Source organism: Crocodylus porosus, unplaced genomic scaffold, assembly GCF_001723895.1.
Source record: "Crocodylus porosus isolate Cpor-Errol unplaced genomic scaffold, CroPor_comp1, whole genome shotgun sequence".
NCBI lineage: Eukaryota > Metazoa > Chordata > Crocodylia > Crocodylidae > Crocodylus > Crocodylus porosus.
The window spans coordinates 61,525,212-61,542,106 of record NW_017728947.1 but is presented as its reverse complement, the minus strand read 5'-3'; the positions used below and the strand labels follow the sequence as shown (position 1 = coordinate 61,542,106).

General features: G+C 44.1%; 1 protein-coding gene across 2 annotated transcripts in view; it reads left to right on the top strand.

The window, feature by feature from the left end:
* CUNH15orf41 (chromosome unknown C15orf41 homolog) overlaps positions 1–16,895 on the top strand; it is a 168,758-nt gene that overhangs the window by 25,283 nt on the left and 126,580 nt on the right. For both annotated transcript variants that reach the window (XM_019551939.1, XM_019551940.1), the window contains exons 2-4: positions 11,302–11,347; positions 12,213–12,277; positions 16,389–16,449. In XM_019551939.1, the coding sequence (XP_019407484.1) occupies positions 11,302–11,347; positions 12,213–12,277; positions 16,389–16,449 (172 nt within the window). The remainder of the gene's footprint in view (positions 1–11,301; positions 11,348–12,212; positions 12,278–16,388; positions 16,450–16,895) is intronic.

Genomic DNA, 16,895 nt, shown 5'->3' with positions numbered 1-16,895 from the left:
CTGGAACCAACTTCCAAGAGAAGTGGTGCAGGCTCCTACCCCAGGGGTGTTCAAGAGGAGGTTAGATGAACATCTTGGTTGTGTGACCCCAGTATTCTTTCCTGCCATGGCAGGGGGTCAGACTAGATGATCTGCTCAGGTCCCTTCCGACCCTAGAAACTATGAAACACTTTCAAAATGGCCAAAACCAGTTTAAGATAAATGTGGATGGATGTAGTATCAAACTTAACAGATTTAGGTCAAACTGTTTATGGAACTTCTATCCCAGATCCCCTCCTGAGTCAAGTTAACTCACAGTCCTCCAGAATCCCAGGATGCTGTAGAGCCCTTGGCTATGCTGTCTGTTCCAGAGTTGTCAGGAGGAGCTTTTCCATCCCTGGTAGCCAGGAGCTAGGCCAATTCCCTTGGCCCCGCCCGCTCCTCAGCTGGGGGGACTGGACTGGCTCCAGGCTCAGGTGTGGTGGAGTAAAGCCTCCACTGAGAGGGCTTAGCCAAGTGGTTAGCCTGGCTCCCAACTTCCTGCTCAGGCAGGAGAAGTAAAGCTCCCATTATGAGCTTCCACCCATGCTGGGTACAGCCTGGCAGAGGGTCCAGGGTCAGGTGCAGGGGGAGAGCATTTTTCCCTCCCACTCCCTCAGCAGGCTTGCCAGCTGAGGAGGTGGCATGGCCAGCTAATCAGCCCGGATAGACTTCCAGATCAGGAGCAGGGAATAAAGCCCCCACTGCAGGCTTTCCAGATGAGGGAGTTGGGGGGGTAACCCCCCACCTCTGGACCCCAGCTGGGCTGTGCCTGATGCAGGTGTGGGGAGGGAGTGGGGAGGATAGGCTACACTGTGTGCTTTACTCTCCCCCACCAGATCTGGAAGCCAGGCTTATCATCTGTCCCCTCCTCTGCTGGCAGGCCAGCTGAGAGTGGGGGGGGGAAACAAGCCCCCCTTCTCCCACTCAGCTCCAGAACCCCACCTGGGCTGTGCCTGACACAGGCGGGGAGGAAATTCACCCCATTCCCTCCTCAGCTAGCCCGCTGCCAGAAGAGGGGGCATAGCCAGGTGATCAGCTCAGCTCCCAGCTTGGACAGGAGGATTAAAGCCCCCACTAAAGCTCTCACTATGGGCATCCCCTGCTTCCCCACCCCTGCCCGTCTGCACCAGGCACAGCCCTGCTGGGGGGTCCAGAGCCAGGTGGGAGGGGGCATTTTCCGTCACCACTCTGTCCTTAGCCAGTCCACTGGTTGAGGAGGGGGGATGGCTGGGTGATCAGCCCAGCTTCCAGCTCAGGCAGGGGAGTACACTGCACACTTTCCCCTATCCTGGCTGCAGGTCCAGTGCTGGGGGATTGGGGCCTTCCCTCCCACACCTGCTCCTTTGCTGACTGATGACTGAGAAGGGTGTTCAGCTGGGGGAATCACTGGACTTCAGGCTCTCTGCAGTGGCCAGCAGGCTGGGAGGGTGCTCTGGTGCCCCCCAGCTACTGGTATGGGCCACTACAGGAGTCTGGCTGCCTTTCCAATTTGAAAATGAACATCAGTTCACTTGCTTATTGGTTCAATATGGGCATTTTAGATAAACCTGCAAAGATTGAATTGATTCAGCCTTTGGCTTTTTTGTTGTCTGTTTAGCCAATGGGTCTATTTTGAAGATAGTCTGAATATTGGGTAGGGAGGGACTCCTTAAGATATAGAATCCAGCTAGCCAAATGCCTTTTTGGGATTGCAAAAGGAAGCATTTCTGCTGGAGTCTCTATTTTGAAAATCAACTCATAGATTTTATCCTAAAATAAAAGCATTCAAATGAGTGTGAACAACAGGTTAATATATATATTTTTTTAAATCCAGGTGATGTTGGTTTTTAGAGAATTGGGATATCAGTTATTTCACTTAATAGTTACCCTCTTGGAGTCTTCACACACAGCTTGAGAATTGGGAGTCTCATTTGTTTCTATTCTAATATAAAAACCTAAGTCTGTCTGTCTGTTCATAACGCTTCATTCATGCTCTGATTGGCTGACAAACAGCAATCAGAGTGCGAACAAGCATTTCAACAGGAGCTGGCAGTGTGGTGGAGCACCATCATGATGGTGGGTTCACAGGGTACAGGGGTACGAGGGCAGCATTGCTGGCCTCACCCCCCTTACCGTGCTCCCTGGAGGCAGGGGCAATGGAGCAGACGGAATGGGGGGGTGAGGCCAGCTGGCCTTGCCCCCCCATCCTACTCCCTGCAGGTGGCAAGGTTGGAGTGGAGGTGTAGGCAAGGCCACTGGAGCTGGCCTTACCCTCCCCTTACTCCTTGCAGGTGATGGTAGCAGCAGAGGGCAGCGGGGTCAGGACACCGCGGCGAGGGGGCTAGGTTATGGCTCTGGCCTTGGCCCGCCCCTCTCCCCTTCCGTTGTCACCGCCTGCAGGGCCCGACACAGTGGTGGGGGGATAGGGGGAATAGCGGGCATGCGGTGGCGCTGGGGGGAGGGAAGGGGAGGAGTGGGCCCAGGCCTCATGCAGGGGGTGGGGAAAGAGGACCGAGCCTGAGCTGGGAGAGCAGTGGGCCCAGGCCGACATGGAGCGGGCTCAGAGCTGACCAGGGTGGGTGGGGAGTGGGCCTGGGCTGGAGTGAGGGAAGAGGCTCGCTCCTCCCCTGCCACTGCCACATCAGGACTGTCCTGCTTCTCCCTTGGCTTGCGTCTCCTTCCCTCTTCAGGCCCCGGCACACTCCTCCCCCAGCCCCTTCCTCCCCCCCCCTTGGCTCCAAGCCTGCTCCTCCCATTCAACCTGCTGCTGCCAGGTCAGCCCGGGACTGCTGCTCCCCCCCGCCATGGCAGGCCAGCTTCTCCCTACCCTCGAATCTAGTCTTCTCTCTCATCGGGCCCAGGCCCACTCCTCCCCTCCCCTCCCCCTGCTGCTGTGGCAGGAAGTGGGGGACTGGGCCCAGACCCCAAGCAGCAGGAGGTAAAGAGGGAGCGGGTGCTGGGGGGGGTGGGGCTCAGAGCTCCATCCCATGGCTTGTCCATAGTCAGGAGGAGCTGAGCAGCAGCTTCCCTTGTGCCTTCTGAGCATCAGGAGACTCCAGTCTGGTCAAGATGGGGGTGGGGCATTACCCTGCAGCTTCACTCCTCCCACCTGAGCTTTCTTGAGACTGGAAGTACTTGAGCCTGGAGAAGGCACAGCTTCTATCCTGTTTCTGCCTCCTCTTCTGAATCGGACCAGGAGAGAAGGAGCAGCCGCCCTCTGTTCCTTGCTCTTTTCCCAGACTGGAATGCCCCTGGTCTGGGGAACAGGGAAGGGCCACTGACCTGCTACTTCATCTTCTCCCTGAGGTCTGGAAGGGAAGGGAACAGTGGGACAGCGCTTCCTGTGCAGCCTCAGACTGGGATCACCCCAGTCTAGGGAAGATACAGGGAGAAGGTAATGGCTGTAGGTTGAATACCTGTACTGTTCCCTCTCCCTGAAAGATTTCTAGCAGTGGAAATTTTCAGAAATGTCTGCCACTAGAAATGAAGAGCTGTTAATACCATCGTAGGCATTGTTTTTTGAGTAAATATGATATCCTCTATTAGGCCAACTGTTCTTAGCAGCTTTTGGGCATGATTACCCTTCATCTGACTTAAAGAATTTCTGCTGTTCTGAGAGAGAAGCTAAAGTGTGGCAGGATGTCAGTGAGACTGTAAATAGCAAGAAATACATTCTTACTGACATCCTGCCTACTTTTAGCTTCTCTCATTCCTTGGAGTCTCAGAACAGCAGAGACTGCCTATACCCAAAGGTGGGTAACTGCACCCGAAAGCTTGCTAAGAACTTTTTCCCAACAACTCAGTTGGTCTAATAAAAGAGATCACATCTGTTCAAAGGACCTTGCTTGCCTACATCCTTAGACCAGCATGGCTACAACCAAGAAACCCAGTGTTCATACCTTTAGCATTCCAGAAATATGAAACGCATTGTACAGCTTGTTCCTTTTGATTCAGGAATCCTTTCAGTACAGTAGTGCTAAATTCCCTTACATATTAAGAGTGGGTGTGAAAGAGTGCATTTATTTCACTGTTAATGTCCTTTTGCCTATAGTATATAGAATATGCTTCTGTGAAATTGTATGTAGGAGCAGGAGAAGAAGGATGATGAAACTTCTGCAATTTTGTTTGCATTGACTGAAATAGCCATATTGTATGTCGCGGTTTCCCAACAAAGCTATCAGAGACTGAGACTTTCTATCATGTCAGTTTCCTGAAGCCTGAATCACACGGTGCTTGCAAAATAGGGCTGTGGGAAGCTTCGGTCGCTGATTCAATTCAGAGGAGATTCAACGTGATTCAGCAGCTGAATGTCTGAATCAAAATCTAATCTGGAGACCCATTAATTTCTCCGAATTGAATAGGAAGCCTCCAATTCGATTCAGAGAGATTTGACGATTAGACCATAGACATAACTTTATATGTTTTTTCTACGTACCTCAAGGTAGCAGGCGGCTTGTGAACACTGAAATGCTGGGGCGGATGGAGCATCCCATGGGAGCATGGGGGGCCCCCCATGTGCTGGGCAATGGACCCAGAAGTGGACCAAAAGTACTTCCAGTCCTCTTCTGCCTCCACCGCAGAGCACGCTTGGCAACTGGTGTTTCCTGGATCTGGGGGGGCACCCAGGACCCCCCCGTGGCCAATCACCAAGCCGGAAGGGGGAGCCACTGCCGAGTGCACAGGGAACCCCCCCCCGCGCTCTTGTGGGACACTCCATCTGCACCACCATCACAGCGTTCATGAGCCACCCCTGGTACCTTGAGGTGTGTAGAAAAAACATATAAAGCTGTGTCTGTGGCCGAATTGCTGATTTTTCTGAATCTGAATCGAATCTTCAGATTCAGCAGAATGGAATTGAGACAATGTTCTGAATCAGCAAATCAAATCACTGTCCCCCGAATTGGGCCAAATCCAAATTGAATACAGCCCACTTCACACACCCCTATTGCACATGTATTCTTTTCCCCATCACTTAGTGCACACACTGAAAACAAGCCACCTTACCAATAGACACTGCAAACCTGTTTTGGGGAGCTCACCCCAACACCGGGATTAAGGGCTGAAGGGCTTGTCATCTTGATGGAATTCCCAGGGTAAGAGGAAAGATATTCTGTTCTTAATTAGTAAGGTATGCGAAATGGGCCATATTCGATTCATTGATTTGGATCATTCTCCCCAATTCAATTAGACCTAATCTGAGGATGCTGATTAAAAGAATCAGCAATTCAGACATAGACACGGCTTTAAATGTTTTTTCTACATATCTCAAGGTATCAGACACGGCTCATGAACACTGTGATGGTGGGTGTATGGAGCGTCCCACGGGAGCGCGGGGTGCTCCCCTGCACGCTCAGCAGCAAACCCAGAAGTGAACCAGAAGTACTTATAGTCCACTTCCAGGTATGCCGCCAAGTGCATGGGGGGGGCCCTCTGTGCCCTATATTTCAGCAATCGGCTCTGGGGGGACCCCGGGTGCCCCCCCCAGAGTCAGGAGGAACCAGTCGCCAAGCTGAGAGGGCACGGCCATGTGCTCCCCTGTAGACCCGGAAGTGGACCAGAAGTACTTCTGGATCTGCCTCCAAGCATGCTGGAGGCATGTGGTCCCCTGTGGTCCTGTGGGACACTTCATCTGCTCCAGCATTTCAGCATTCATGAGCTGCCTGATACCTTGAGTTATGTGGAAAAGACATTTAAAGCCATGTCTATGTCCGAATCGTTGAATCTTTCGAAATCTCTCCAAATCGATTTGGAGGGTTCTGATTCAATTTGGAGACATTAAAGGGTCTCCTGATTCAATTCAGATTCAGAGATTCACCCACCAAATCAGACCAAATCTCTGCCAAATCAAATCAGTGACTGAAGCTTCGCACCACCCTATTAATTAGAAGAATTGCATTACTTCCTACAGCTTCAAAAATACAGGATAGACCAGCCTGGACCCATCTTTTTTGGGATGTATCTGGAAAAGATGCAGGTTAGGCTAAAGTTTCTTAAGTGGTACAGCTGACATCTTGAAATATGTTGGGTTGCTTTTATTGTTCTTTTAGTGCAGTCCAAAACATTCCAACTATTCAACTATAAAGTATTTAAACTTTGTATGATCTGTGACATGTTTTAAATTATATGAAGTCAAAGGTGCATATGTACTTATAAAGATTCAGGAACACAGAAAAATGGTGCCAGGTGAATGGAAATAATAAATAAATGCAAATATAAGAAAACTGAGGATACAGAGGAAGCAATACAAGCATACAAATATTTCAGGACTATGAGCTGAAATAAAATGACCTTAATTTCTCTTGATTTATAACTGGTTGCTTTAAACCTTTATTCTATCACAACAAAGTATAGTAATTAAAGTGACGTGGATGGGAGGGAACTTGCCGTAGAATGTTGGAGGTGATGCACAATCACTAACGCATGGAATATGATTACAATATGCTGAGTATACAGTCAAGGTGCACAAAATAAACATGCTTAAATTATGTGATTTTAAGTAAAATATAAAAAAATCCACAAATCTCAGCTGTCGTAATGTGATGTTAGGGTTAACAAAATAACACACTTGTTACTAAAATTTAAATTTTTGGTTGATTTAAGGCTCTCTCACAGCATTTTTGACTTACTTGAGGCCATATTCTTCTTCCCCTTCCCCTTTAACTGTTTTAGTTAAAACCAGTGAAAGCTAATGGACTTGAATATTAAATACTTGTCACTGATTTTTCTTTTTAAAAGAAATAGGAAGGATTTATCAATTTAAACCTGGAAAAATAAATGCTTAACTCTTTGTCCTACTCGCCTATCTCTCCTGTCTTTGTTGTGGACGTTATACTCTTTGCACTGTCAGATACATAATCTCTACGGCTGTTTGTAGATACGCTCGTGATTTTGTAAACTGTGTTAACTGATTTGCATCACACAGTTCAAATCAGCTTTAAATTTGAATTAAGAGTTGATCACTGATCATCAGCTCCTTAACAAACCCAATTCGCATACTCCGTGTATGGACTTACGCGCTTAGCATTTGTGGTTGGAAATAAACAGGAGGCAATAATAAGCCTGTTTAAGCACTGATACATTTGCAAACCTACTGACAATTTTTAAAGTGCTGTTCAAGAAGCGGTAATGGGTGCAACTGACCTGAGTGTTGTTGATCATCTCGGCCAACGTGGTATGTGAGGGGGGAGAGTAGTGCCCAGGGGCTTTGCCCCATTCTTGGCAGACCAGTAGGCTGTGTGCTTGGGCAGGTCTGGGGGCTTAGTTAGGATACTGATACTTAGTCACGGCAAGGTGGTGTTGGCACATTTGATTTTGTAAAGGTGCTACTTTGTGTCGGAGGGCCTCTGTTGTGTTGCAGAAACCCAACTGAGTTTCCCTTGCAGGGATTGATATTTGCTAGAGGTGCACCGATATATTAGTCCATATCATATTGGCATCGATAAAAGGAAAATTAATATTATCAGCAGTTGGCTTTTTTGGGGTGATGTGGCCGATAATGTCACCAATAAATGTCGTATGCATGGGCACAGTCACAGGATGGACATGGCCAGGAGTATAGCCCAGCACCTCAGAGCGCAGCATCCCGCTGGTAAGTCTGGGGGAGGAAGGGCAGGAAGGGCTGGGGGCAAGGGAAGGGGCATGGGGGGTTGCAGATTGAGGCCCCCATGGTGAGGGAGGAAGTGGGCTGGGGCAGGTGCTGCACACCTGGGGCAGGGCTCAGGATGGAGCTGTGAGTGGCTCCTTCGGTGGGACGGGGAGAGAGGGGGACCCCGCCACTGCATGCACCCCAGGGGAGGCAGGCATGGAGAGCCACGTGCCCCCTGGATCTGTGCATGGGCTAAGGGCAGGCTGCTGTTATGGACTGGCAGCAGCACCAAGCTCCTACTGGCAGGGGAATTGGGCTGGTGTTGCACTTGGGATGGGCAGCAGCAATGTTGGGAAAGGAGCCTATGGGGTGGGCTACTGCCAGGGCCATCCTTGGGGTGGTGAATAGGGGCAACCACTCTGGGCTCTGTGCTTTGGGGGGCCCTGCAGAGCCAGGCAGAGAGGTTACGGCCCCTCCTGCAAGCCCACCTAGCTCTGGTGATTCCATGCCTCTGGCTTCACGTCCAGCCGCTCACCACACCTCCCTCTCCCCCTGCCGCCACCAGCTTCTTAATGTCCAAGCCTTGCACAGGCTGATTTGCCCTGGACCATGCTAGGATCATCTCTGGCTACAGCCATCCCAAAATTCATCATAGCCCTCCTGAACCTCCTCTCCCAATGTCACCACCACCCACCCTAAATGCAGCCCCAACCCAACTCCCCTGCTGGGAAGAGCCCAGCGTTGCTCTTGGTCCCAGTCTGCAGTGGCAGCCCGCCCTCACCCCACATGTAGATCTGGGCAGCACATGTTCGCCATGCCTCCCCTGGGGTGCGCACAGTGGTAGGAGCCAACCCTCCCTCCCTGCGCCTCCCCAGACAAGCTGCTTGTGGCTCCGTCCCATGCCCCATCCCCCCCACTTGTGCAGCTTCTGCCCCTGCCCCTACCCCAGCCCCACTTCCTCCATCACTGTGGGGGCCTCAGTCTGCCCCCTGCCTCTTTCACTCTACAGACTTACTAGCTGGACACTGCTCTCCAGGCTTGCATATGCAGCTGCCAGGCTTGCATATCAGCAATCGAATCAGTATCAGCTGATATGGCCCATTAATAATCAGCCATCAGTACTGGCCCAAAAAATCTGTATCAGTGCATCCCTAATATTTGCAGTGATCATCTGCCAAATTCCTAAAGACTGTTTTTCCTAAAGGTTTTGCCATATGTACATGTTCATTAATACAGTTTAAATTGCCTAGTTTGAGGAATGGTTGGTTTTGGGGGCAGCCTTCACTCCTTCATACTCTTGCCTAGGCATATGCTTCAGAGGTCTTGGTGTGGTTGTCACAGATCTCTTATGCGTGCACTATGATCCGGAGAATCAATGGCTGCCTATTGCATAGTCTTTCTTGCAAGGTCTCTTGCCTCATGAGTCATGTTTGACTTGCACTTTGGAGCTCAGCTCATTCATGTCATGTGTAACCTTTCTTCCTAATTCTTTTCATAACATCCCTAAGATCCCTTCTTCACACTCTCTTTATCTGTAACAGTATAAATCATGTGCAGGCCCTTATTCTTCTACCTTGACTACTGTAAGCTTCTCACTAACCTTCCTGATATCCATCTCCTCTCCCTTATGTCCATTCAAGATGCTGCTGGTAAGACGGTCAACCTGTTCTAACCATGTGCACCTACCAACCTTCTCTGATCTTACCTCCTTTGCTTATCTGATTTTATGTTTCTCCCCAGCTTCTCCACCTGTCTGTCTGCTTCTACAGGAATGTTCCTTTTTTTTATTACTATTTTGTGATAATGAAATATCATCCCTGAAATAATCCAGGTAAACAGGATCTTATTTTTAAAATTTCTCATCAAGACCTATTTCTACCATTATAACTACGTAAAACCAGATGCTGTACATTAGTAGTGTGAAAAGCTATTGTAGGGCATTTTATATCTTGTTTAATTTATATCTTGTACTCTAAGTTCAGAAATTCAAAATAACCTCGTTTTGTACCCACACAGTCTATTTATTAATGCACAATTCTTCCTGTGTTAGCTCGATTCTTAGTTTTGTTTTTGTTCTCTCTTTGGATTGTTGTACACACATTTTGAGTCTTGTCATCATTGAACGTTATACCACTAGTGCATGGACTGTAACTTTCTTTTTGTATAGTGCTTCACAATAATATACCACAATTCTACTTGGAGCTTCCAAATTCTACTATAAGATGAATAATAGTGCTAATATATCTCATTTCATTTGTCTTTATCTGTATTATTTGACTATGCTGTAATTTTCTACATTTTTTATAATCCGTGAAGAGGTATTCTGCAAGTCTGTATGTTAGGAGGATTGCTAATATCCTTCTACAACATTAACATTTTAAATACAATCATGTAACTGAGGCAGGATAAGGAAGGATGTTATTGTAGTAAAAACACTATATTGTGACTTGGGACCTGTGAGCTCAACTCATGGCTCTGTCACAGGCTTTTTTGGAAACTCAGACAAGTCATGTATTTTTTTGCCTCAGTTCTCCTTTTGCAAAGTGGCAGTGATGCTTCCTTAGGAAAACCTACTTGTAAGGCACTTCAGTAGCCCAAGTAACAGGTCCTTATCAGTACCCAGATAAAACAATTAAGCTTCTGTTGTGTCAGGAACAGTAGTGTAAACAGTGCTTATGTTAAATTCAGGTCTAGCTATTGGTATGAGTTAGCTAATAGAAGACTAGGTTTTCTGTCTTTGTGGAATATCTAAACTACCTATGATATGCTGTAGGTGCATTCATGAAAGGGAAAATGTTAATTATTCATAGTGCTTTGCTGTACTATAAAAGTCGATTTATTGAAACGGTAATTTGTTCAAGTTGCATCTGGTAGGAAAATATATCAGGAGTAATTAATTGTATTCAAGATGTGATGGGGTATATATATCCACAGAGGACAATTGAAAACAGTAGCAGTGTGGTATTGATTGCCTTTTAGAGGAAAAAGTCTTGTCCCATTTCTAAATGTTAACAATTCAGAGAGAAAAATTCCCGCTTGGGAAGAATGTTTTCCAGGTTGCTTCATTGCCAGGTGTTTGACATTGAGTGGAGCCTTAGATGAATGAAGCTTATGGCAGCCTTTGGAAATGACTGACTCAGGGGAATCTCAGCTTCCTGCTGTGAAAGTTTCTATTTTCAAAGCACATCAGTTTCAGTGGGAATGTTCCAGTGGTCCCATATGCTACTTCTGACAGAGAGCTAAGTTTCTACCCTGAATATGAGACAGCTACTGAAGAGGTTCCCTTGCTGCTAACAAAATGAATTTCAATATGTTGCCAGTGAAAAAGTGGCATGTTCGCAACTGCTAATGGAATTTAACTCCATCAATTATTAATGGAAATTTGCTTTGTTTTCCTTCCACCTCTTCCCTTTTAACTCCAGTACATGCTACTGATATGACTTTGTGGGTTCTGAAACTGAAAAAGAATCGCCCAAACAATATGTTAGTTTGCTTTGAAAATCTTGCTATATTTTCCTCCCCTCCCTCACGCTCTCTCCTTGACCTAGCAGCAGGAAGCCTTTGTCTGAGGTGTTCATCTGGAACAACTTTTCCACACTTGTTTTCATGTTCTGTTAGATTACAGGGCAGCAGGCCTACCTTTGAAGCTCCCTTCTCTTTTGTTTCTTTGCAGTGCACTCCAGTAATTAACTTTGTCCTTCTTTTATTTGTTCCAGTCAATCGCAGTCCACTCTGCTGAGCATCTTCTCCCAGGAGTACCAGGTTAGAAGTTTTCTCCTTTGTGAGGGTTGACAGGTGCCTAATTGAATGATGAATGTCCCTTTATTTCTTTGTAATTGAACTGCCAGCTTTCTGATTGGTTTGGAGGATGTTCCCTTTTCCACATCAAGCACCGCCTGAGTCTCAGTGGATGGCTGCCAAGCCTACCCATCCATCTGTCTAATAACATCTAGCCTTTGCTTATTTGGTGGACCTGTAATAAATTATGCTAAACCATTATTATTCTGACAATAATAATTTCCCTGTGTTGCGTGGTTCCATGTGCTAAATGTTTGCTGACTTGCACTGTCAGTGCTGCTTTCCATTGCTGACAGAGATGATGATAAATGACCATTGCCGGAGTGGCAGAAGGCAAGAGAGGCAGAAAATGGAGTCATTTATCATGAGATGACAGGTGTCAGTCAAGTGGCAAGTCTCTATGGAATTACTTTTTGTAGTTTTTCAAATAAGTTGTTTTTAAGCAATGTTCTTCCTGGTTAAAAATGCCAATTGAATTGTAAAACTAGAGTGCAGAGGACTTAGATGGAATTGAATTGAGGGAAAATTAATACAAAGGTTGAAAGAGAGAACAAGTTTTTCTTTGCCCTCTGCAGCCCTCAGCAAACTTATTTAGATTCAATTACTATGACCTTACTGCCTTTTACATATATAGTACATTGCAGTACAGTCTGAAGACATTCCATTCAGTAGATTAAAAATAATTTTTAAATTGTAAAAATATAATAGTATTCCTTATAAGCTTAAAATATGGCCAATAAACCTGCACTCGGACATTTATGGTTTCTGCATGTGCTCTGTAACACATCATAAAAGTCTTCTTTGTTTGTTGTTTTTTTCTCCTTTTCAGAAACAAATCAAAAGAACACATGCCAAACATCACACTGCTGAGGCTATTGAAACTTACTATCAAAGGTATGACCTACCCACTCCACTAGACGGTATCCTCATATCTACTATTTGTAATGATAATTACGAGTAAATTGGTTTATTGGGATAATTTTATTCCTAATAAATTAGCAGGTTGGAATGAGGAAATTGGAAGTACCTAAAAATATTTTCAGTGAAAATATTGTCAGAAATTTTTCAGCATCTTTTAGGCTAAAATACATGATGCCAAGTGTGGGATAGCATTATGTATTACATATGCTAAAAGTGATGATAGTCTGTTTTGCCAAGATTGATACTGGAAGTGGTTAAAACTACTCAAATTTAGGGACCTGCTCCATTGTAATTATTTCTATAAATTAAACTAGAGGTTATGATCTTTAAAGTGGTATATTAAATTAATGTATTTACCAAGTATAGGATTAATTTTAGTTCACTTCTGTTTTAGCAGAAAAAGTGTCAGAGACATCTTTTAAGAAGGAATGAGAACCCTTCATATGTCATTTTTACAAAATTTTACAATTGCATCTTTAGTTAATAAATTGTAATTTTATATCTTACAGGTTTTTTTAGTTCCATTGACTTCTGTAGACATCTGTGACATAATTGGGGCATACTGATAACTGGTAGAGATGTGCAATTAAAATATTACTGTGTAGACTGACATATCTGAAGAGCTTGCATAGGAAGCAAGATAATCCTTGTGATTATAGATGCCTGATACTTATGCTTTAATATTATCTTTGTGAATGGGGAAACTAAACAGAAAGATTTCATTTGTAAACAATTAGCTAGTCTCAGTGTTTCTGTTGAGTCACACAGTTAGAACTAAGGACAGTTAATTATATTGGACATCAAGGCAGAAAACCTAATGCATTATACTATGCTATTTCTGCTTAAAAATAATTGTTCTGTCTCCTAACAATTATATTGGCTCTGACTTAGCCTTTCCCTGTGGTTTAGGAAGAATATTAGCTAAAAATGTCACATTCGACTCTATTTCTATGTGATACTCTTCTAATTAATTTTCATTATAATTTCAGTAACATTACATAAACTGAAACTATTTAATAAATAACACTTCTCTGAACATATTTAAAATACATACACTAATCTTTAAATAAATGTATCATCAGGACACCCACTCTGCATAATAGTGCTGGTCTGTTTAAATTATATATACCTATTGGAGCAGAAAACCTAGAACCAAACCTTGTCGTCTCACACAAGACAGTAGTTTTATTGGTATCAAAATGACTGTTGGCGCTAGACTAATATACATAAAATAAGCAGGATTTAGCCCGGTCTCCACGTCTGTGTTTGCTACAGTCCAAGTAGCATGGGAGTGTACAACAAATGTTTATGTATGAAGCTCAGCTATGTTGATGGAAGAAATGGTGTAAAAATATTGTTACTGCCCAGGAAGTTAGTGCCACTCCTCCTTCTCCTTCTCCCTCCCCCTTTACTTGCCATCGGAATTGGAGGGTGGGGTAGTGGAAGGTAGACAGGTACCTCTGGTGACGAAAATCAGCAGTAGGGGAAAAGAGAAAGTAAGTGACACTGATGTTTATATTAGCTTCTAGGTTCTGGAGCTGTGCTGAAATTGTGGGTTCAGCAGCCACAGGGTTTAATGCCACCACAGCTTGTGGATTGTCCAGGAAGCCCCACAGTTTAGATTATGCCCATGGGACCAAAATGCTGTACTATACTTGCAGAAACCAGTTTGTTTGCTTGTCCCTACTGCCATCTAGAGAAGGCAGGCAAGTAATTGTATTGTGTTCCTCTTCCAGTAGCAGGGGGGAAGTCATAACCTCTGCCTGGTGGTGGTGGTGGTGGTTGTTGTTCTCATCATCATTTAGATATAGTTGTCACTTTATCCAGAGAGGCTCAGAACCGCTTACAATAACAGATAAGTAACCCACAAGATAAGAAACTACCACTTTTCCAGGTGACACCCTAAAACTTCAAAAGTCCACCTCATCCCACCCACTCTGCGTTTCCTGCCTATTACTCCAACCCATCCCAACTGTGCTTCCCAGCCTTCATTCACACCTAAGTATGCAACACCTCCTCTCCCTCCAACCTGCCCATCACTCCCACTTGCCTGCCTCACACCAGGGGAAATTCCTCCCCACTTCCCAGTGTTACCCTGAATCCCTCCTCTGGTCTACAGAAAGTCTGCGATTATTCTCTAAAATGCATAAATCCCTTAGAAAGATTTGCTGCCATTGGTCCCTAGTGATTTTTTGGCTTTTGCCTACTGGAAACAGGATATAGTGTTGGGCGGAGTGTTTGGGTCCACTTTTTAAAGAACATCTTTTTCTTTCTGATGAGGGCAAAACTAGAGGCCATCCCTTAGAATAGAGTGACCAGTCTGCCATTGGCATCCTGTTTGTTTGACATTGTGCCTGTTTGTGTCACATGGTACGTCAATGAGGGGATAGGCAGCACAGTAGCAAAAAGCAGGCAGGAAACAAAGCAGATCTGCAGATTCGGCAGAGGAAAGGGGATCGGAGTACTTGGGGAAGGTACAGGGGTAATTTGTCTGCATTCCAAAATGGTTGTCCCACACTTTTCTAAAGCAGCCAAAAAGCTTTTCAGCACCCTAAGCCAGTTCATTGCAGGTCAGAATATGCCTTCAGGCACAGGAAGCTAGTTCATAATAGAACAGGCATAAGAACTAGAAGATGCTTTTGGCCTGCAATAGATAGAAATGGACAAAGCCGACAATAAAAAATCCACCTGGATGTTGCATTATATCTTTATTGAGCAAGTCCCACTGATCTGACAGTTTGTTTGAAAGAATAACTTGTTCTACCAAGAGTTCACAGGCTTACACGTTTGCAAGGGATTTTTTTTTCTCTTGGCATTCATGAAACTGAAAATGTTCATCCTGACCCCTTTCCTCCCACAATTTGGATTTCTATCATGACTGCTGTTTTTGAACTTCAAAACCTTTTATAAACATTTCATCCCACAATACTTTTGTGAGCAGTTGTATGTAAATATTGTCACAGCTAAATTAACACACAGGTAAATTTTGATCTACCCATAGTTACAGCAGGTTGTTACAGGTGTCCTCAATGGATCTCAGATTTCTCATCTCTATCATTGACTAGAAACCACTCTCCCTCTTTCATTGGCCATTTATTTGTTGAGTGAGGTGGTTCATTTTACCAGTTTATGTAACAGTCTTAAATGTGCTACTGGAAGCAGGTATGGCAGAACTAATATTTTTCTGTTTTTGAAGAGGTTGGATGCTATTGTTGCTTTTGTTTGTTTGTTTGTTTGTTCCTATATTCCTATCCTACTTCCATCTTTTTCGGGATGGCCACAAAACACAATTTGACCCTGTTACTTGACAGCCAGTAATCCATATGGTCCTTACCAAATATTGGAAGAGTCCTCTATACTATTGCAATGTAAACGTGTAAGAAATAATACTCAAGGGAAGAAATTTCACTTAGCATTCATACTGGCTTTAAAGCCTGTATTGGAAAAGTTAAGCCTCTGTCATTGTTCTATCAATGCCCTTCTTTTACTCTCTCTAACATTCTACATAGTCCAGTCCTTGCTACAAACATTCTTTTAATTTGCTTTTTTATAGTATATATTTGCTAGTTGGTTACTTAATACTGAAAGTTTATTTCACAGAATGAGGCTATACTGTCTGTCTGGTAAAAATTTGCATATTTGTATCTTTGTGCCCAGTAGTGCATTATGTAAGATCTGCAGTGATTCATGCCTCTGTATTTGAAGTCCATTTTGAGCTCAAAATCTTCATTTTGAATAATAGAGATCTGTTGTCTGGTCTGCATCTTTAAATAATACAGATACAATTTGATTTTATGGCATAGTGCCAACAATATGATTTTGAAAGGTAGTTTTCTTGATTTGTTTATTGTGTTTTTTTAATAAGTTTCTTAACTGAAATTGACACATCTTACAGCTGTGCAGAAAGTACCCTGATTATCTTAAAATACCTAATTTCAGAAGATTTCTTATCATGGTAGTGTATTGTAGCCTGGTTGTGTGTAACATTTGCCCAAGAGAGAAAGACATGAGATACTAGATAATAACATGCCTAAGCAGGCCTCTTCTTGCCACTACAGAATTTACCTGGCTTTGTCTTGTCTAGGTACCGAAGTAGGGTGATGAAAAATGCAGCTGCCCCTGTATTATTGGAGCTAGCCAATGAGGTAATCTTTTATTTTATTTTTTTTTAAATATTCCTGTGTAAAGCTTAAGGGGCATATCTATAGTGACTTTACTTATAAATGTAATTAACTTTAAAAAAAAGGTTTCAAAGCACATTAGACACACAAAGTTGTTGCGCAGTCTGTTAATACTTACAAAAATTGGACTAAGAAACCATTTATTAATAAATCAGTTAATATAATTAGTCTCTTAACTTCTTAGGCAAGTGCGTAAGAAACTTGTTGAATTTCTATTTTGCCAAAAAAAAATTTGGCAGAACTGAGTAGAAGGAAGTGCTTTTTAAAATACTGGCTTGCTTTTAAATTCCCATGTTGATTTAAAGGATCTAGACCAATATCTGATTAAAATATGACTTAAAGAAAAAAACAAAAAGAGCAAAAATGTGAATCTAAAGTGTTATAGTGAAGGATTAAAAGCAGTTTGTTTA